Here is a 19,824-nt window from a genome sequence, read left to right as displayed (position 1 = left end):
TTCATACTCGATAGAAACGAAAAATCTGAAGAGACAGAACTGCTCAGTAATGAGTCTTTGGGCAAAACCAAAAGAGTGCATGACATTTGGACATGAAATGACTGAATGTACTTAATGAGAATGTGTTGATGAGAATGACGCTGAGCGAGAGTGACAGAAAATGTGCCAAACTTTTTTGAAGGACACGGTATCGAAGTCACGAACCACGGCAAAAAAGTGGTCGAAGTACAATGTGCCGATTTTGGAGGATGGAAGTCACTCGATTTGAATTTGTGAGGGGCGTTGACTAGTTTTTCTATGCAACGACCAGTTTTTTGGTGTTGTTTCTTTTTCCAGTCGAAAAAGGTCCGTGCAGCCTGAACATGCAACCAATAGAAACCCGCGCTTCGACCAGAACTGGTCGAAATCCTGAGGATCGTATACGTTAGGTGTTTGTAGCTGTCTGTATGTTAGGTGACGACGGTGGGAGGGCCGCCAGGCTTACCCGGTGTAAGGGTCAACAGGCCAGTCTGACCAGTCCGAATGCCAGTTGACGTAGTAGTCACCGGCCCACTCGTCTGCGGCGGTATACAGACGATTTGAGTGCCAGTGCCGTCAGTGTTTGAGGGAGGTAAAGTAAGGGTGGTCAAGACACTACCAGGAGCCGTGACCGTCGTGTGGGGTCCTGCGAAAGGAGGACTTCTCGCGTTTGGGATTGACGTGAGGACGAGGATAGTTCCGGCACGGTCACTGCCGCCTGGGGGAAGGGTCAAAGAGGAATGTATGAAAAGGAAAAAAATAGCGCCTCTTTCTCCGGATCATCATGAACATGAAAAGCTCCACGTTCAATGAAGTTCAGATTGTTGCCTGAGGAAAATTCAACCCTCAACTTCTTACTCCGTTTTGAATGAAACAACAAAAATTGGGTTTGATACTAGTCGTACTCAGGATCCATGACTTAACCGATAAATCCTAGCTAAAGGTATTTTCTAGCAGGTTTGCAGAGATTCGTAAGCTTAGGTGGGCATTGATCGCGGGACTTTTGTGTCTAATGTGTCATACATCCCCGTTTTGAAGCAAGAACACAGCTGTCGGGCGCGCCTGACAGGACGGGGGCCTTTCCGAATCGGGCAGCGCCGTCACAAGGAAAAAATATAGAAAAAAATAGCGAAACCCATAATAGATGAGGGTAAGAACCGAATGAAGAAAAAACTGGCATCTACTTAAACACCAATTTCGCTGAACCTTAGCGCTTTTGAACTTTGTCTACCCCTAATGGCGGTTAATCTGAAAAGCCTTCATTGAAATCTTCATGTCATGGAAACACCTGATGCTTCCTATCGCACCCCTGCGACTGTAATTATGACAGTCGAGCCGCGTTGCGAAAACCAGCATCATGGAGCCATTGACAAGACATCGAAAGAACTAGAACTTCCCCGCTGGGTGTGTGTTATCGGTTCGTCGCTTTTCCTCGCCTCATCCTTTGGTAAGTTGATCTTCCGCCAACTATTATAACCCATAACGATGTACACCTGATTGACTCCACCAGGATTCTCCCAGTCGATTGGAACTCTGCAGTCTTACCTGCACCTCAACCAACTGCGAAACTATTCTGCAAGAGACATTGGCTGGATCACCGGGCTCGACACCGCTCTCGCTTTGCTTTTTGGTCTCCAGGTCGGGCCTCTACTGGACATTTACGGACCCAAATGCCTGGCTCCAGTCGCAACAGTGCTCACGGTGTCCAAGTTTTTCTTCCTGGCTGAGTGCAAAGAATACTGGGAATTCCTGCTCTGTCTAGGTGTCCTTGGGGGAGTTGGCTCCGCTGTATCCTCATCGTTGGCAATATCTTCGATTGGCAAATTATTTTTTCGTCGGCGTGGCTTGGCGATGGGTGTAGCCTTGACTGGTTCGTCCATTGGCGGTGTCATATTCCCCCTGGTTCTTCGTCGAACTCTACCAGATATAGGCTGGAGTTGGAGCACCCGAACGCTGGGATTCATTATCTTTGGTTTCATGTTCCTTGGGTCGCTGTGCCTTTTGCCTTTTCCACGCCTGGCTACACCGGCGGCAAACACCGCCGAAAAGAAGTCTGCGGCTCTTAGTTTTGTTGCTTTCCGATCGACTCCATTTCTGTTTACGACAATTGGGCTTTTCTTGTTGGAAATCTCAATCATCGGCATTGACGTACTCCTTCCCACATTCGCCATTGAGGCCGGCTTTCCGTCCAGCTCGGGATTTACCCTTGTTGCTACCCTAATCGGATGCTCATGCTTAGGTTGTCTTCTCCCCGGATTCGCTGGAGACCAAGTCGGCCATTTTGACGTTATGCTGTTCATGGTCACGCTTACTTCTGTCTTCACGGCGGTTCTGTTTGTGCCTTTCGGCACCAAGTCTGTCGGTGTCCTGTATGTTTTTGCGGGGATATGGGGATTCGGATCGGGGTCTTTCCTCTCTATCACACCAATTTAGCGTTTAATGACTGAACCAAAAAGCTTCTGAGCTGACTGTATCTTAGTTTGCGTCGCGAAGACATGCGACCCCAAGGAATATGGCAGGTATTATGGTAGGTTCTCTGTTTTTCTTGACATGCTTGGCTTTCTACATGTCGTTCGGTTATGCTTACATGGGCTTTTCAAGGAACTTGCACATTTGTCGTTGCTTTTGGTGCCCTGGGTTCTTTGCCCGCTGGGGGTGTTCTGTTGGAACAGGTCGGACCAACGGTGGCAGCTACATTTTACCTTGGTACTGTGGTATTGGGCGGTTTTTGCTTTTTTGTTGCGCGCTCACTTTTGATTGATGCGTGGTTCGTGTTCAGGTCAAACGTCTGAGATAGGTGCTGGCCATTTGTATTCGACATGATGCGTCGTAAATTTCTCTCAGCTCAACCTGAGCATAGCTGCTACCTATCTCTATAATCATTCGGTATCCCAACGATACTCACGATGGTATCCCGCTGCCAAGCTTTGCCGTCCTGGGCAAGCGTAATTGCGAGACGGCGGCTTCCATGATCACATTGATCGAGCATCATTTAGACAGGCAGGGGTCATGTTGTGTGTATTGATGAGTATGACGAATGAATGGCTGTGGGAAGAAACCCCATATCTATATAAACAGTGTACGATCTCCTTGTATGAGGATATCCTTGCGGATATTACTCGTACCTCTAGTTAAGCATAAGTCAGGTCGCTCGAGGTGAGACAATTGGTGTAACGAATGTGCCGGGGCAGCCTGACAGTTATCTTGTATTTGGCGGACTTGTATGCCTAAGATGTTTACATATCTCAGCAGTTGCCATTCACAGATTGCGGAAAAATGTTAGTCTCTTTGACGTTGACAGTCTGAAAATATTATTAAACCTCTTTGCTACCACGAAGGACCAAGGCTTTTTTAGTTGTGCCGCCTTGTCTAGCACGCATGCGTCATGCGAATGACGATGCCCCTATTCTCTCGAATTCTATGCTTCTTCGTGCCACATTTTTGAAAAAGGATCCGGGAAACTGCCTGCTTTATGAACTATGTATAAAGATCAATGAGCTCTTAGCCCAGACGACAAAGAGGACATCGACCTGCTTTTATCCTAAGGTCGGCGAAATGAACCTCAGTGTTGGTGGTTTTGAGTTCTTCAAACGTGCCATTCTTATGGCGGCCGACTATAACACAGGACAGTCTCCCGACCCAAACCTGTGGTGTACGCAGACCCAAGCTCCTGGCATTCAAGAAGAACCAGGACGCACGCCTCAATAACATCTAGTCTCACGAGCGACGAGCGCCCCGTCTTCCAGCAGAAGGGCATTAGACTGCCGCTGAATCAAAGTGTCTAGGCCATCGTCTTTGAAACGCACGTACAAGGCTAGTTGCCATCGTCGGGCACAACGCCGTCAGGTACGTTGAAGTCAATGTCGAACAAGTCATCGTCGTCTTCGGGCGTGGGCGTGGGGGCTTTGGTTTCGGTCTTGCAGCCATTGGTAGGCTCAGCCGGAAGGTTGTGGTAGAAGTCGCCATTGAAAGCAGCGTCCAAGGTGGCTTGAAAGTTGTTTTCGTTAAAAGGGCAGCGAGCATGCTCGTATCGGATGCCATTGAACTGGTCGAGGGCTGGCTTGGATAGCTTGTTCCAGCTGACCATAGGGGGGCTAAGCGCCCGCTGGGCGCTCTCGCCTGAGGGAAAGACGTTCATTTTGCCATCATAGCCAATAATGGGGTGGGTGTTCATAGCATTCTGGATGCCGCTGTCACCGGCAGTGAGCATGGTTTTAGAACTTGAGGCTTTGTCCCAGGTTGTTGTGCCAGTGGAATAAGAAACGCCGACCATGAGATAGTCATCAACTTTTGCGTTACACTTATCAGTGTGAACCCAAACTACGATGCTCATGTAGTAATGCTTATGGCGCTCATCGTTCTGAATCTTGGGTAGGTACCACGAGAACAGAACGCCAGTGCGATCATTCGATTTACCGACTCTGGAGTAAACCTGAGCCCTGGAGCTATCACGACATTGACCGCCGCTCTTGCCAGTGGGCCTCAGTCCAGCACTAAGGGGCAGTTGAAGTCAGCTAGAGTCCGGCGTAATCATGATTGACGTGTGCCTACCCATGGAAACCGTCTTTGTCAACCGCGGCGTACGGAAAACAGCCGCTTTTGTCATTAAGCCATGGTTTGAACCGTAGCTCTAGCTCGCCATCGATGCCGTCTGCGGCCTGCTGCTGAAACGGCACGATCTGGTCGTGATCTTTCAACCAGGGGGCCACGGCGACATCACCTTCGCCTCTTGGAGACAAAGTTCGGCCGGTAGTGAGTGTAAGTAGGCCGAGGAAAAAGAGTGAAGCTGACGATCGAGATAACATTCTTGTTGTTGTGGTCAAACGGGTGAAAGGAGTGTGGGAAGCGAGGGAGAGCGATGCTAAATCCTCAGATGAAAGGTCTATACCATAATATACTCAGCCGGCCTGAAGAATTACGGAGACAGATCGCTGGTCAACCCGATCAGTATCACTTGCCTTCAAACGGTCATAGCATCATGTTGACTGCGACTCAAGGGTGTTACTGCCAAGATGCTCACCCAGTGACATTCTTGTCGTGTTCCGCGAAAAAAAATAGAGTACAACTAGACGTGCCCAGAACTGAGGAATCCACTTTGTTGAGTTTCTCAAACCCTAGCAAGTATTGCATTCATTACAAGAGCTAGGTGTGTTAGCCGGTGAGATGTGACAGAATTTCGCTAAATCAAAGGACAGGGAGGGGGGGCGGGCTTGATGTTTCCAGATCAGCTAGCGGAAGACATTGGATTTATCCATCCCAAAAAGAATGGCAAGCCAGAGCCGCCACTAACGGCCTTGAGGATAGGTTGGCAAGATACTATGGCGAGATTAGCTCAAGAGGGTGGACAGCTCTCACAAATAACTTGCCACACCTCAAGTACGAATGAGGCAAATCGATCCTTGGAAGGCGCGGCACCAGCGCTCACATTCATATTCAACGAGACCAGTCTTCACCGTTAGTTGAATTCAGGTTGGTCTGAGGCATGGGTAAACATTCCTCTTTCTTCGGGAACCGATTTGTATCCCGAGACCGAGAACTTAAAATCCACGCGTACACTTGAGCGGCTTAAAGATCGAAGGTAAGGTTTGAAATCTGGGTATTACTTCACCCCTTCGATGAACAGACAATTCAGGTAAGGTTGATGTGCCTCCAGCTGGCGGCTTGGCCTCCTTCTTTGCCTCCAGATCTGCTTCACACATATGTTCGTCAATATGTATAACCGAATGCCGACGCATCTTGCTTGTCACGTCTATGCTTACACATCATCATCATCATCAAAGATTGCTAGGATCTATGCATTTTACATACTTGACGGATAGACCGATTTTACTACCCAGACGGCAAGGCTTTGCATTAAGCCACAGTACCGACGGGTTGCTTAATCCGGCTTGTAAATCCTCAGTCTATGCCGACGGAATGCTACACTGTACCTATAGAGAAAAAGCCTTTTCATCCAGCGTATGGATTTTGCGCTCCGGAGCGGCCGGCCCCTCTTCGTTAGATTGCCGTCATCGCTTACCGGAAATAATATGAAGTCCCCCAAGCCTGCTGATATTACAGCGAAGAAAGCTATTTCAAGTTTAGGTTTCCATCTAATCCAGATTAGTACTGAGTTGCATAAGGTTTAAGGTTGAGCTATATCTTCAGTTGGTCAGCCCCTGTGCATCTAAAGTTGACATGTCAAATTTCGTTCTTGTTTCCCCTTTTTTCTTTTTAGGTTTTTGAAAATTTTGGTAACATGAATCATTTGAGCAGCTAAATTTAGGAAGAAATGCGCGTAGTTAATGAGAGAAGAAGACGAGGGCGTATGTAAGGCACAATATCAGTCCCGGCGTCGCCGAGACACCGGTTGAGCCCCAACCCATCAAACGGTTTGCGTCATAGGAAATTCTCCAAACAACGTAAAATACATCGAGGGAGACTTTCCAATCCCAATTCAAAGGTGATATCACAAAGAAGACATGAAGTTGTAAACTCTCTTGGAAAAAGTATATAACTAGATTCGATTAATCTCGGGAACATGAGCCGTGTTACAGAACATCTTCACCTCTATCATCTTACACAATACAAGTGAGTGCATCATGAAACCCACCCACTTTCTTTGTATCCCCCTCGTCACGCCATTCTCGCGGCCTCAGCTGTCGGCGAGTTTGAGGGCCTTTAAGTCATACATCACTAGTCCGGACAACTTCGGCATCACCGCCTCCGCAGTGCGCCCCCTCGGCACTTTGCACCTTACCCTCGGAGTCATGAATCTCCCCGAAGCCAAAGATCTTGCCAGGGCAACTGAGGTGCTTCAGAGCATCAAACCTCTGCTTCCTACGAAGCCGCTGAAAATTTCGCTGCATGGCCTGGGTACCTTTCCGGGCGCCGATCAAAGCCATGTAGACATCCTCTTTGCGCACCCCACGTGCCTTGATTACGACTTCGATGGTCTTTGCCACAAGATCAGGCACGTCTTCGAGGACGCCGATGTCGTGGACAAGACGGGTTTCGGGCTATCACTCCACGCCACCATCATCAACGCCAGAAAGACACCGACTGGGGGTATTGACGCTACCGAAATGATCAAGAAGTACTGGGCTTACATGTGGATGGAGAGCGTTCCTCTCGAGAAGATCGGTATCTGCCGCATGGGTGCCGAGAAGAAGGGTGATGATGAGGAATACCCACTCGTAGCTTCGATTAATATCTGAAGTGTTGTGAGGAAGTGGCCGGACAAGATATATCCACATATAACTTCGTATGATACTATCTAAATCTTATTGGATTTGAAGCTCGGCCATAGTGACGTTGTTCTGCCACGTAAACCGAAGTGTTTTTACCAAGTATGAATACTTAAGTCTTCATTAGGCCCTTCTCATCTGGTCTCTTAATCTGGACCTCATCGCTCAGTCATTTCTTCTCAGCAAGAAGCTACTCTTAGCTTTAAGTCATTCTTTCAAGTCACTCGTTCAAGTTCACTATGCGGTGGCTTACTACCACTTTGATATGGCTATTTGCCACTTCGACGTTCGCGTTTCCCTTCGAGAAACACAGCAGTCGTGAACTCACCCTCGAGGTTGAGCGCAGCTCTGAGCCAGCCCTCAAGCGATACACCGATACCTATTACAGCGAAAAAACGGTAATCCCTTCTCTGAGAAAGCACTCTTTGATCACTCGAGCCATCGCAGATGGGCATTTCACAAGGGAAGAGTTGGATTGGCTTTCCCAGAAGTCGCTCACGGACGTTGACACTGCCGGTCTCAAGGATACAACTGCTGCCCTCAAGGACCTCTTTGGCAAGAACGACATCCCTTGGGTCATCTCCGGTGGCTGGGCACTCATTCTTTATGGAGAGCCTGATCGTAATACGCCCGATATTGACATCGTAGTTCAAATCACAATGCCTGAGCTCAAGAAGCTCCTTGAGGCAGATGGAAGATTTGTGATTCCTGCGGATGATTGGTGGCCGGACGATGCGCACCTGCAGGTCTATTACCAAAGCCAGGGCAAATATTTCGATGTGGATATGATCATAGCCGGTAAGTCTTACATTTCTAGGTTTTGCCGACTCAAGGGCTCTGACTCCGTGCCCAGGCCAGAAAAACTCGGTGAAGGAAGTAGGCAGCATCACACAATTTGTTTCCACTACCCACGGTACAAAGGAACTTGCAATTCCCGTGATCCGAATTGGGCCAATTTTCATTTCCAAAGTTTACGGCTTAGCCTCACCCAAGAGGAAGAAGCACGAGCAGGATGTGAAAGATATCTCTTGGCTCATCGACAATCACCCAGACGACCTGGTCAACATGCCAAAAGATTTGCCTCTGGATAAGCGACAGGTTGTGGTGGACTACCTTACCCGGTTCAAATCAGCATCGCTTCCGAAAGCCAAAGAGCTGCTCGATCTCTAGTATCTAGTGACTGGAAATTTCCCTGGGGCCTTTGTACTCAATGGGCCACTTAGCTTACTCAAACATTCGTTGGTCGGTACCATCGTTTTTAGGGCGGTGCTTACCTCGTGTATCATGAGCGAGCCTTGTCACCTGCCAATTGTCCTGTAATTGCGTCATCATGTAGATCTGCTCGCCAACAGGACAACCCAAGATCGTAGGCAATTGGCATTCAGAGCCCTGGCACTGACTGGCTTCTAGATAGACCAAGCTGCATAAATCGTCATGGATGTCCTGATCGTCAGTGAGAAACTTGTAAGACCTTCTGAAATAGAACTAAAATAGCCTTGGCAAATGTGCTCATCGTCATGAGTAATGCTGAAAGAACATACCCTACAAGACAGGGGGACCATTCCACTTGATAACTCTATCGAAGGTTGACAATGTGTGAAAGCGTCCTATAATATGGTTATGACTGTGAACATGGATGTGCATTTGTAGATGTAGATGTAGATGTAGTTGTGGGTCACGTCGGAGGATGCTTTAATTGGGAAAGGTTAGGGCGAGATGAAACCGCCTTATCCGACCCCCGTGCAGGGAAATGACGGATTTACTTGCTTTATTTAATGTTCTATGGTCTCGTTCACCTCAAAGCCGTTTTCCTCCACTTTCACACCACAAAGTAATACTATCTAACTTCTTCTCTTGACTTTGTTCAGCAACGATCATCCGATAAGCATCAAGTGCCTTCCCCCGCCTGGGAGTCCAAGGGCAATCAGCATGGCATCTAGTCTAGAGCATCCTCAAACACCCACGTTTACAGACTTGAATCTTACCTATCCCCCGTCGCTAGAACATTATAACATCCCAGCCGCTACGTGGCTGATGAAGAATGCTAAATCATGGGACGGTCTCGCTACGAGCGCCCTCGTCTTTTCGCCTTCGACTACTTGTAGTAAGATTCTCCTCGTCCAGCGCACAGCGCATGATAGCATGCCACTTCTATGGGAGACGCCTGGGGGTGGGGTGGACCCAGACGACACAAGCCTACTGGTTGCCTGTGCGCGAGAGCTCTGGGAAGAGACAGGTCTTCAAGCTGTCGAATTTGTAAGGGTTGTAAGTGAGGGGGCGAATGAGGAACCTGGTAGCGTCTTTACAAATCGCACTGGAACGAAGGTGTTTTGTCGGTTTGCATTCGAGGTGAAGGTGCGAGGAGCGGTGGAGGGCGAGGATGTAGAAGGCCGGATAAGAACAGATCCGGGCGAGCACTGCGATTATGCGTGGGCATCTGAGGAGGAGGTCAGGGAGGGGCGCGCCGGACTGAAGGAACTTCCTCTGGCGAATGGGCAGATGAAGAGATTAATCCTTGATGGGTTTCGCAGGAGGACATAGGAGAGAGTGTCAGGAGTGTAGGGTCATTGAATGGTAATGGCGAGTCATGAGGAACTGTTCGGACCTATTCTTTGCCTCTCGGAAGCTTCAATTTTCAGCCCGTGACTACGAAATCATCAAGATCGATGCGCAATTTGAGAATACTGACATTGGGATTGCCTCTAAACGCCTGACGACCTAAATGTATAGATACAAGGTCGACAAACATTAACGACCACGTGGCCGCTACCTGAAGCAGATCAATCCCAGGAGAGCTGATCAAGCTGTAGCAGATCTCCAATAAAGGGAGTCCAAACGAGACCCAAGAATCGGAGGAAATGATTACGAGAGCTACAGAGAGCACATGCCTGAAGTGCATCATCATCTGCTCGTGAGGAGCGGTAGAAGCGCTAGACCCTGACAACCAGAGAACGGGCGACAACATGGCTATGGAGATTGTCGACGAAAGTGAATGAACACCAAAACCTGAGAGTAATTTGTGAGTAAAGTGGGAAATTAGAGACAGCTGGCCGATGTTTCTGCATTGGCGAGGTGGGGGCGCTGGGGACCAAGACTCGGGGCATGTCGACTGTAAGCCAAACCCTGCTATCCAGGTGTGCTGACTGACTATAGCGGCCGAACGAAGGCTTGTTGCCGAGGCAATGGCGACACGCCAAGATCATCCCGCTGAAGAAGCCAAACAAAAGCGATTACGGCATAGCGACGGCCTGGCGATCGATCTCGCTTCTGTCGACGCTCGGAAAAGTGCTAGAGTCGGTCCTGGCAGAACGTATCTCGCACGCTGTCGAGACGTTCGGCCTCCTGCCCATGAGCCACTTTGGCGCTCGCTAGCAGAGGTCGGCAGAGCAGGCGCTGGGACTGCTGCAGGAGTACATCTACAGAGCGTGGAGAAAGAGAAATGTAGTCAGTCTGGTCAGCTTTGATGTCAAAGGAGCTTACAATGGGGTGTACAAGGGGAGACTACTTCAACGACTCAGGGCACGGGGTATGCCTGATAAGCTTGTGAGATGGGTCGACGCTTTCTGTTCCCATCGTACAGCAAGCGTATTGGTCAACGGTCACGAGTCCGAGGCTCGTTCGTTACCACAAGCAGGGTTGCCTCAGGGCTCGCCACTGTCGCCCGTGCTGTTCCTCTTCTTCAATGCCGACCTCGTACAACACCAAATCGACGAGAACGGGGGCGCGCTGGCCTTCGTCGACGACTACACGGCATGGGTTACCAGCCGATCGCGAGAAGCAAACCGGGAAGGCATCCAGAACATCATTGACAGAGCACTTGAGTGGGAACGACGAAGCGGGGCGACGTTCGAGACGGACAAGACGGCCATCATCCACTTCACGCGCGACTGGAGGCTGCCGGCAGACTCGACCAGCTTCGTCATCAAAGGGGACACTATCCGACCAAAGAACTACGTCAAGGTGCTAGGGGTGACGATGGACACAAAACTTCGTTTCGAAAAGCACATCGCAGACGCGACGACAAAGGGGTTGGAGGCCGTGCTGGGGTTCAGGCGGCTCAAAGGTCTGTCTCCGGCGACGGCCAGACAGCTTTTCGTCGCGGCCGTGGCACCGACAATGGATTACGCGTCGAATGTCTGGAGATATAGATGTCGAGCAGCTCAAATAAGGGTGATCAACCGAGTGCAGAGGATTGGCGCCCAAGCGATCGTGGGAACCTTTAACACAGTGTCCACGGCGGTCGCTGGAGCGGAGGCAAGCATATAATCGGCGCAAGAGAGATACGACAGAAAATCAACGACATTCTGGGTACGGATGTGAAGCCTTCCCAAGACCCATCCGCTTCGACGTCTACGGGCGGTGGCCTTTAGACGGTTTCCATCACCCTTCCAGCTGATGGCGGAGGCCTACCGCGACCAACCCCTCGACAAGCTGGAGACTATTGAAGGGTATTCAATCGCTCCATGGGAAGCTCGTATTGATACAGTAGTCGACGACGACGCGGTCAAGGCTACCGAAGCAATCCAGTCCGGGTGGGCAGTGAGGATAGCGACAGGGAGCTCGGCAAGAAACGGGGTTGTGGGCTATGGAACGGTCACAACGCTGCCTGTATCACTCAGAGGGGGTGGCGGCGTGATACCGGCCTCGCACACACTCGGCCTGAGAACAGAGCAGAACCCGTATGTAGCAGATCTAGCGGCGCTGGCAGAAGCGGTCAAGTCTCTACCCCAGAGACTCGAGTACCGGGCTGTCCACGTGTTCACCCGCAACAAGGCGGCAGTGTTAGTGATGCGCAACCCGCGGCAGCAGTCAGGCCAACGAGAGGTCCGACAACTATACTCCAGTATGCAAGCTCTGCAGAGACGAGGCAATAGGTTCACGCTCTTCTGGCTCCCATCAGCTGTAGAGTCAGATCTGGCGCAAGCGGCCAAAGCTGCAGCAAAGGACAGCACGAGACCGAGCAAGACACCGCAGAAACGACCGGCCAGAGCCTACTCAACGGCACTTAGGATCGCTTTACAGAGCGTGCGACAGAAGTACGGAGCTTTGCCCGATAACGTAGGAGCATATTCGAAGAAGATCGATGTGGCTTTACCAGGAAGGCATACGCGCGAGCTATACGATGAGCTCTCTTGGAAAGAAGCCCGTATCCTGGCGCAACTGCGCACCGGCATGGCAAGACTGAATTGGTACCTGCACCAGATCGGAGCAACTGCCTCGACGCAATGCGCCTGCGGGCAAGCGGCAGAATCGGTAGAGCACTTTCTCTTCCGTTGCACACAGTGGACGGCACAACGAACTCAGATGCTTCAACTGACGGAGTCGCATAGAGGGAACCTTTCGTACTTTCTCGGGGGAAAGAACGCGTCCGACCCTGATGATTGGTCGCCAAACGTAGGTGTTGTCAAAGAAACGATCAAGTTTGCCATGAGCACGGAGAGACTGGATGCACAGATCAACCAGCAGCGAGATTACACACCACCTACATTAACACACTGACCGACGACAACCCCCACGCACCCTCGTGCCATCGACAGCAGGACTGGCTTCGGCCGCCGACAATAGGACGCCGAACACTTTGGGAGACAACCTCAAGATGGCCTGTTACTAACACCACGAGCAACCGCAGCATTGGCAAGGAGTCTTGAAGGTAATGCATATGTGGATAGACTGTACTCGTATGGGCTTCTAGGAGGCAAGGATATGAACGAAGGTGGAGATCATGTAGATAATCATCTGAGCCCTGATAGCTTAGCTGGGGCGTAATAAACTATGTATGTATGTAAATCGCCAAATTGTGAAGTAGGCCAGTGGCAATCGGCCCCAAGGCCGGAGATCAGAAAGCCAGAATCGACTAACGCTCAGCAATAGCTGCCTCTCTTGCCCGCTCGCGCCTAGAGAGAACCGTGCCTCTACTCCGCACTCCACCCATCTTCTCGCTTGCTCTGACACGGCATAACATGACTCCATCCATCTTCTGCCTTTTCTTTAAACCCATCAACAACGGAGATGGTCTGCAGATCCCACTGAAACCACCGATATAGCCCACTGGTGCCAAGCAGACCTCATCATGCGGGACTATGAGGTGTACACGAGCGCGGCAGTCTCGATCATCGTTCTCTATGGCATCGCCTCTATCGCACGTCAATACGCACGGCTGAAGCACATCAGGGGCCCCCCAAGCGCAGTATTTACCAAATGGTGGCTTGTGCGCGCCCTACATAGTGGCAGGGTGCATCTTGAATTCTACGAGGCCTACCATAAATATGGTAAGTTTGGGACCCATGCCGTTTCTCAAGGCCAACAAACGTCCAACATTGCAGGATCTCTTGTACGTGTCGGGCCGAGGGATCTGATCACGAGCGACCCAGACCTCATGAAGCACATGCTCGGCGTGCGTACCAAATACAGTCGGTCGGATTGGTACGATGCCATGAGGCTCGATCCCGGCAGGGATAATGTATTGTCCATGAGGGACGAGGCGTTACACGCCCACAGGCAGTGCTCCCATGAAATCATTCGCAGCCTGAAGATGTTCCCCCAAACAAGAAATCATTCGACGTGGCTCATCTTTGACCTCATCCGGTGAGCTAATTCCTTGCATCACGTTCTGCGAAACTGGATATGGTGCTTGTGGAAGGATTTCTGGAGGCTCAATTGATCGCGTCCTCTCCTGGTTCACAGATGGTACACTAGAAGCCTGACCAGTGTTATCCGGCATGGCGCTGGGATCATTCGATTGTACACTTTGTGGGCAAGATACATCGATGCCGTCGGGCACGTCTATGGATAGCTCATGACGGGAACCATCACTATCAGACACATATATCGACGGCTCTCGGTCTGTTGCGGCACCCTCTGGTCCATTTGCGTGCGATTCAAATTCAAAGGGTGTATGAGCATTTTCTGAACCACTCGAGGTAGCATCCGAAACTGCAGTAGAAGGGCGGTCCATAGATGCCGGCGCAATGCTAGCGTCAAGATCGATCAGACTCAGGGCGGACATTCGACTAAATTCAGTGGGTATATAGGTGCCATCCGTGCCACACGACAGGGTTTGAATTTCGGCGGGGGGTACAAAGCCCGGAAAGACCCAGTCTTGCGTCCGGCGTTTCGTAGAGTTATCCGGTTCGCTCCAATCAACCTTCTTGATTGTGCTTGTGTCTGAAAAACTTGAATCGGAGGACGACATATCCAGCCTTGCAGAGGCTGGGAAAACCGCGGGAAAAGTCCAATCCTGAGTTCGGCGATTTACATCTGTCGCGTCAGCGGAACGCGGTCTGACCTTGATTGTATGAAGGTCATTGACCTGCGCCGGCGCGGAATCGATCCACGATGCATCAAGGTCGATTAATGATTCGCGAACAGTTAAGTGCGCTGAGTCGTCGTTCCGAAGGGGTAGGTCGGATAAGGTTGTTCTTGTGTAGACAGCACGAGCGTGGTCGGCGTAGTTAGAGATGGTATGAGGATCGAAAAGCTTCTCCAATGGGGCTTTGAACGCTTTCATATTCGGTAGCAGGCGACGACGACGATGAGGGTGCAATAGAGGCAACTGGTGAACACTGAGCTCAGGGCCGTCGACTTCGTATATGGTTTCTGCATCGTCGAGTCCAGACTGGTCTAAGCCGCTATTGTCATGGAAAACCCATTCATCGTTCGGGTTGAAAGACAGATCGTTTGGAGGTCCTTGAGCACCACCCGCCGAGAATAAGGATTGTCTGCTGCCTCCCTGTGCCTCCCAAGCCTTGTAGGCGCTCACAAGCCTAGAGAGTGAAGCAGCCGGGTATTTCTCACTTGTGTTGTAGATGTACGGGTGTGTCTGTATTTGTTGTATGTGAGGTCGTAATTTTGGATCCTCGACCATGCAGTAAGCAACGAGATCCTTGAGCTGGGATGAGTAGTGATCACCCTCCAAACGAGGACAGTTCTGTTTTAAATAGGAGCCGAAGCGAGGAATATCGATCCTTGTGGTTGCGTTTGGTGGTAATCCGGAGGCAACCTCATACGCCAAAGATCCGAAAGCCCAAATATCAACCTCCATGCCGTACGACACAGTGGTGTCGAATAATTCAGGAGCCATCCATTGCAACGTCCCTGTCACTGTTCTTCTCTTATCGAACCGCGTCTCAATGATTCCCGCCACGCCGAAGTCGCAAAGCTGGACTCCCCCGAGCTCGGTGACGAGGACATTGGCACATTTGATATCGCGGTGAATGATGCCTTCCTGATGGACCCAATAGATTGCCTCGGCGACCTCGCGAAGAATCGGGACGATCCATTTCTCAGGAAGCCCGCCAGTCGGTCGCATGAGTGACGCTACACTACCACCGGCGCAATACTCCGTGATCATCCATACTGAGTGTCCGACGAGCAGAGTGTCGATGACTGCGTTGATATTTTTCGCTCCGCTGTTTCTCAGTCGCTTCAAGGTATATACCTCTTTGAGAATATCGCTCAATGTATCTGCCGCACCTGGCTCTAGCGAGTCTCCTTCCTCAATGCTGATAATTTTGACGGCGACGACTTGACCTGGCGCTGAGCCCGTAGCCTTATACACACGGCCAAAGCTTCCCTTGCCGATAAGCTCTGATAGCACGTACGGCGGTGGATGTTCGCCAGCAGCGGCGCATAGCTTAGCAATGGATACCTGCGCCCTCTTCGCGTCGTCAACGGCTTTCTGCTTTGTCGCCGAGAAATCGACAGAAGCACGCTGCAGTTGCAGCATCGTTCGAATTGAGAAGTCTGAGAGGACGATAGCATTGAATGATTCGACGTAATAGTCACGGTTGACAACAGTGGGGTAGCGGTTATCCTGCGGGCTCGAGGGCGACGTTGTTTAAGGAAGATCAATTTCTTCCTTAGAATAATCAGGCTGTTAACGAGTTTCACCGGAAAAAAAGGGACCAACCGTTCCACTTCAGTATTGACGGTTGAGTTTGGATTTCGATGGGCTCGGTGTATTCCCGGGTGTGATGACGTGGAAGTTTGACACGGCTGATACTTAGTTGTGCTCAGGGCGGCACCCCAATAAGTAGCATTTGTCTGGAGAGCAGGCGGGGCTCTAGTGTCACCTAGGGGGTTAATTTTGGTTTCATGCGCAAGAATTTAATTGGCTCGCTCACGTGAGCTATGCGCGAATCTTACCCCACGGCCGGGAATATTGAAGTCGGAAGGGAAATATTTAAGTCCGATTGCTATCCAATATCGAACGTGGATTCCACGAAAGGACGAATACTTATGCAACGTCAGAAAAGTACTTCGTTTCTGTAGTCTATATCTCACAAAGGCAACCTGGACCAGGCCGAACCCGAGGACCATACGGCCGGCGTTGGAACCAGGCCAATCCCAGGGAAACCGACCAAGCCGGAGCAGGTCCCCGACGAAGAAGATCCAAAAGAGGCCTAACCCGACACCTACCGAGGAATCGGAGGAGATGGTCACCGTAGCTGCGGAGAATACGCGCTCGAAGCGCACGATCATCCGATCGTGAAGAGCACTTGAGGCGCTCGAACCCAACACACAGATGACAAACGACAGTCCAGCGATGGAGATTGTAGGCGACGACAGCGAATGAACGCACAACACACACTTACAAATTACAATACAACGTAAGAAAGTCGAAGGATACAGTCGTGGCGACGCTCCTCCGTGATCTGAGCATCGACAACTACGACATCATCGCTATCCAGGAACCATGGAGGAACCCCTACAGCGCAACAACCCACCATCCGGCCAAGGACCGATTCCATCTGTCCTACCCCTCTAGGGAGGGAAGAGGACCGGCCAGGGTCTGCTTCTTTGTCAACAAGAAGCTCGACCACTCTCGATGGCAATTTAGGGAGAACAGCAGAGATCTCTACACTCCGACTACCGCAACAGACGACTGTACTGAAACAAGCCTGGTGCTACACAATGTGTACGACCCGTCAACGAGGGAGGAAGATCGACAGCCGGTCCTACAGCAGCTACGAACAACACTGGAAACACACCAGCACGTTGAGCAAATCGTCGTCGGTGACTTCAACCTACACCATGAGCTGTAGGGAGGCAGCGATATCCGAGCGCCGGACCGCGAAGCAACCGAGCTCTTAGATCTAATGGACGACATGAACCTCATGAGTCAACTGAGAGCGGGAACCATTACGTACGAAGAAGGAGACCGCCGGACAACCATCGACCTCTGTCTCGTTACCCTAGGTCTCGTTGACCGAATGACCAGATGCGAAGTAGACAATAATATCAACCATGACTCCGATCATCTACCCATAGCGACGTCCCTGAACCTAGCAGTGACCGAGCTACAGCGAGAGGAGAAACGAAAGTGGAAAGCTAATGATAAGGAAACATTTATCGAGACTCTCCGTGGATCGTTGCCGCAGCTACGAAGACCAAGAACGAAGGCAGCGCTCGACGGATACGTAGGGAAAACCATAGACGCCCTCTCAGTCGCTATCAAAACCGCGGTCCCGACCAGCACCCTTTCGCCAAAATCCAGGAGAGGCTGGGACGAGCAGTGCGCAGCCATCCTGGCCGAGACGAAACGACTCCGCCGCGATCACAGCGAGCGACAGACAGAGGAGAGCTGGGAGGCATACAGAACAGCGCGCAACAGGAAAGGCCGCATCATCAAGAAAGCTCTTCAACAAGCACATCGCGAAGCAGTGGAAACAGCGGCCGAGTCACCTAGATCGCTGTGGAAGATCGCCAAATGGGCCCGGAACAGACAGAGCCAGCCGCCGACCGTTACGCCGGAAATCAGGAACCCCAACACGTCTCAGGTCGCCGCAACGCCCGAAGAGAAAGCTGCACTCTTCAAGGAGACCTTCTTCCCCCCGCCACCCGAGGCAAATCTCGAAGACATCGACAACGCATCGTACAGCAACCAGATTGGCCTGCCGCCAGTGTCGGAAAGCAAAGTAGAGGTCGCCATCCAGGAAGCAGCACCGCTGAAGTCACCGGGCCCCGACGGCATCACGAACCTGGCACTTCAAGTGGCGAGACCTTGCATCACGCCACGTCTGGTCCGCATATTCACCCAGAGCCTCCGACTAGGATATTGTTCACAACACTTCAGAAAGTCCACCAGGGTGGTACTCAGGAAGCCAGGCAAAGACAACTACACAGTGCCCCAAGCATACAGGCCGATAGCCCTCCTTAACACGGTGGGCAAGATCATATATGCAGCCTGGGCTTGAGGAAAGGGGTTGGTAGCAAGCCTACTTCTCCTGGACGTGTCAGGCGCCTTCGATAACGTTTCGCACCGCCGACTCCTGCACAACCTGCGGAAGAGGCGGATCGACGAAGCGACGGTACGGTGGATTGCCAGTTTCCTCGGATGCCGAGAGACGGAGATCCACGTGGATGGATTCCGATCCGAAACCTACAGGCTCGACACCGGCATCCCACAAGGGTCGCCCCTTTCGCCGATACTCTACCTCTTCTACAACGCGGATCTCTTGGATAGCTGCAATGAGACCGGAGACACGACAGCCACCGGCTTCATCGACGACGTAGCGATCCTCGCCGTGGGAAACAGCACGGAGGAAACCTGTCAGAAGCTCCAAGAAGCGCTTTGGAAAGCCGAGACGTGGGCTCTCACTCACGCGTCCGTCTTCGCGCCCGAAAAGTTCCAGCTTACCCACTTCACAAGAGCGAAAACCCGAATCGACAGAGACACAACACTCCACAGCCCATGGGGAGAAATTAAGCCCAAGGCAACCTGTATATACCTCGGTCTCATCATGGACTCAGCCCTGAAGTGGAAACAACACATCGACGAGACAGAACGCAAGGTCACGAACACCATCACAGCACTCAGCAGCATAGGCAGCTCCACGTGGGGCGTGATGACGAGAGAGATGAGGACGATCTATAGGGGAGTCGCAATACCACAGATGATGTACGCATGCTCGCTGTGGTCCAATAGCGGTTGGGGTGAGATGGGCTACACGAAAAGAACACTAAACAGACTGCAGAGGCTCCAAGCCAGAGCAGCCAGGACAATGTGCGGAGCATACAGAGCAACCTCGTTCCCAGCACTGGATGTGGAAATGCACCTCCTGCCAGTCGAACAACAGATTTGGAAACACAACATCGACACCATCAGCAGAGTAGGCATGGCCGAAGTCACCGCGCGTAGAGGAAAGAAAATTAGCCCGAGAGAGACGATAACAAACCGAATACGCGATGGACAAGACGTAACCAACGAACAACACGAGCACGAGCACATACCGCCCTTCATCACTCCCCCGTGGTGGCAGGGACCGCGTATCCACATCGCCGGAGGCACGGAGCAGGCCGAAAAAGAACACGAACGCTGTCTGGAAAAGAACACCGACGCGGCCCACATCTATACAGACGGCAGCGGCATCGACGGTCAGATCGGAGCGGCAGCAGTCTGCACAACCACACAGCAAACTAGGAAATCTCACATGGGGGACGACACGACATCCACTGTCTACGCGGGAGAGCTGCAGGGCATCGTCCTGGCCCTCGAGATGGCGCAGGCAGACAAGGAAAACGGAAACCACCGAAGCAAAGTCTTCATACACACCGACAACCAGGCCGCCATCAGATCGTC

The 19,824-nt window shown here is 51.4% G+C and overlaps 8 protein-coding genes across 8 annotated transcripts; 6 read left to right on the top strand and 2 right to left on the bottom strand.

The window, feature by feature from the left end:
• Positions 1 to 1,296: 1,296 nt before the first annotated feature.
• Positions 1,297 to 2,451, top strand: CABS01_16339 (major facilitator superfamily transporter; the record flags this gene model as incomplete). Its single annotated transcript, XM_060549670.1, has 2 exons — positions 1,297 to 1,465; positions 1,529 to 2,451. 2 exons carry the CDS (start codon positions 1,297 to 1,299, stop codon positions 2,449 to 2,451), a joined length of 1,092 nt encoding a protein of 363 aa, XP_060389478.1.
• Positions 2,452 to 3,832: 1,381 nt separating this feature from the next.
• Positions 3,833 to 4,823, bottom strand: CABS01_16338 (necrosis inducing protein; the record flags this gene model as incomplete). The annotated part of the gene is made up of 2 exons (XM_060549669.1): positions 3,833 to 4,511; positions 4,570 to 4,823. 2 exons carry the CDS (start codon positions 4,821 to 4,823, stop codon positions 3,833 to 3,835), a joined length of 933 nt encoding a protein of 310 aa, XP_060389477.1.
• A 2,259-nt stretch (positions 4,824 to 7,082) lies between these two features.
• CABS01_16337 (uncharacterized protein) lies at positions 7,083 to 8,414 on the top strand (the record flags this gene model as incomplete). Its single annotated transcript, XM_060549668.1, has 3 exons — positions 7,083 to 7,193; positions 7,478 to 8,042; positions 8,098 to 8,414. The coding sequence occupies 3 exons, from the start codon at positions 7,083 to 7,085 to the stop codon at positions 8,412 to 8,414; spliced, it is 993 nt and encodes a 330-aa protein (XP_060389476.1).
• A 759-nt stretch (positions 8,415 to 9,173) lies between these two features.
• CABS01_16336 (NUDIX domain-containing protein) lies at positions 9,174 to 10,616 on the top strand (the record flags this gene model as incomplete). Its single annotated transcript, XM_060549667.1, has 2 exons — positions 9,174 to 9,509; positions 10,398 to 10,616. 2 exons carry the CDS (start codon positions 9,174 to 9,176, stop codon positions 10,614 to 10,616), a joined length of 555 nt encoding a protein of 184 aa, XP_060389475.1.
• A 2,698-nt stretch (positions 10,617 to 13,314) lies between these two features.
• On the top strand, positions 13,315 to 13,833 carry CABS01_16335 (cytochrome P450; the record flags this gene model as incomplete). Its single annotated transcript, XM_060549666.1, has 1 exon — positions 13,315 to 13,833. The coding sequence occupies one exon, from the start codon at positions 13,315 to 13,317 to the stop codon at positions 13,831 to 13,833; it is 519 nt and encodes a 172-aa protein (XP_060389474.1).
• Positions 13,729 to 15,969, bottom strand: CABS01_16334 (STE/STE20/YSK protein kinase; the record flags this gene model as incomplete). The annotated part of the gene is made up of 1 exon (XM_060549665.1): positions 13,729 to 15,969. The coding sequence occupies one exon, from the start codon at positions 15,967 to 15,969 to the stop codon at positions 13,729 to 13,731; it is 2,241 nt and encodes a 746-aa protein (XP_060389473.1).
• Positions 15,970 to 16,788: 819 nt separating this feature from the next.
• Positions 16,789 to 17,287, top strand: CABS01_16333 (zinc knuckle; the record flags this gene model as incomplete). The annotated part of the gene is made up of 2 exons (XM_060549664.1): positions 16,789 to 16,797; positions 16,862 to 17,287. 2 exons carry the CDS (start codon positions 16,789 to 16,791, stop codon positions 17,285 to 17,287), a joined length of 435 nt encoding a protein of 144 aa, XP_060389472.1.
• A 54-nt stretch (positions 17,288 to 17,341) lies between these two features.
• Positions 17,342 to 19,824, top strand: CABS01_16332 (zinc knuckle; the record flags this gene model as incomplete). Its single annotated transcript, XM_060549663.1, has 2 exons — positions 17,342 to 18,195; positions 18,934 to 19,824. Coding segments are annotated over 2 exons (1,745 nt in total), but the record flags the coding sequence as incomplete, so codon positions are not given.

The sequence above is a fragment of the Colletotrichum abscissum genome (genome assembly GCF_030869225.1).
Source record: "Colletotrichum abscissum strain IMI 504890 chromosome Unknown Scaffold_92.1, whole genome shotgun sequence".
NCBI lineage: Eukaryota > Fungi > Ascomycota > Sordariomycetes > Glomerellales > Glomerellaceae > Colletotrichum > Colletotrichum abscissum.
Note: the sequence above shows the minus strand (reverse complement) of the source record. Positions and strands in the feature narration are given on the sequence as shown.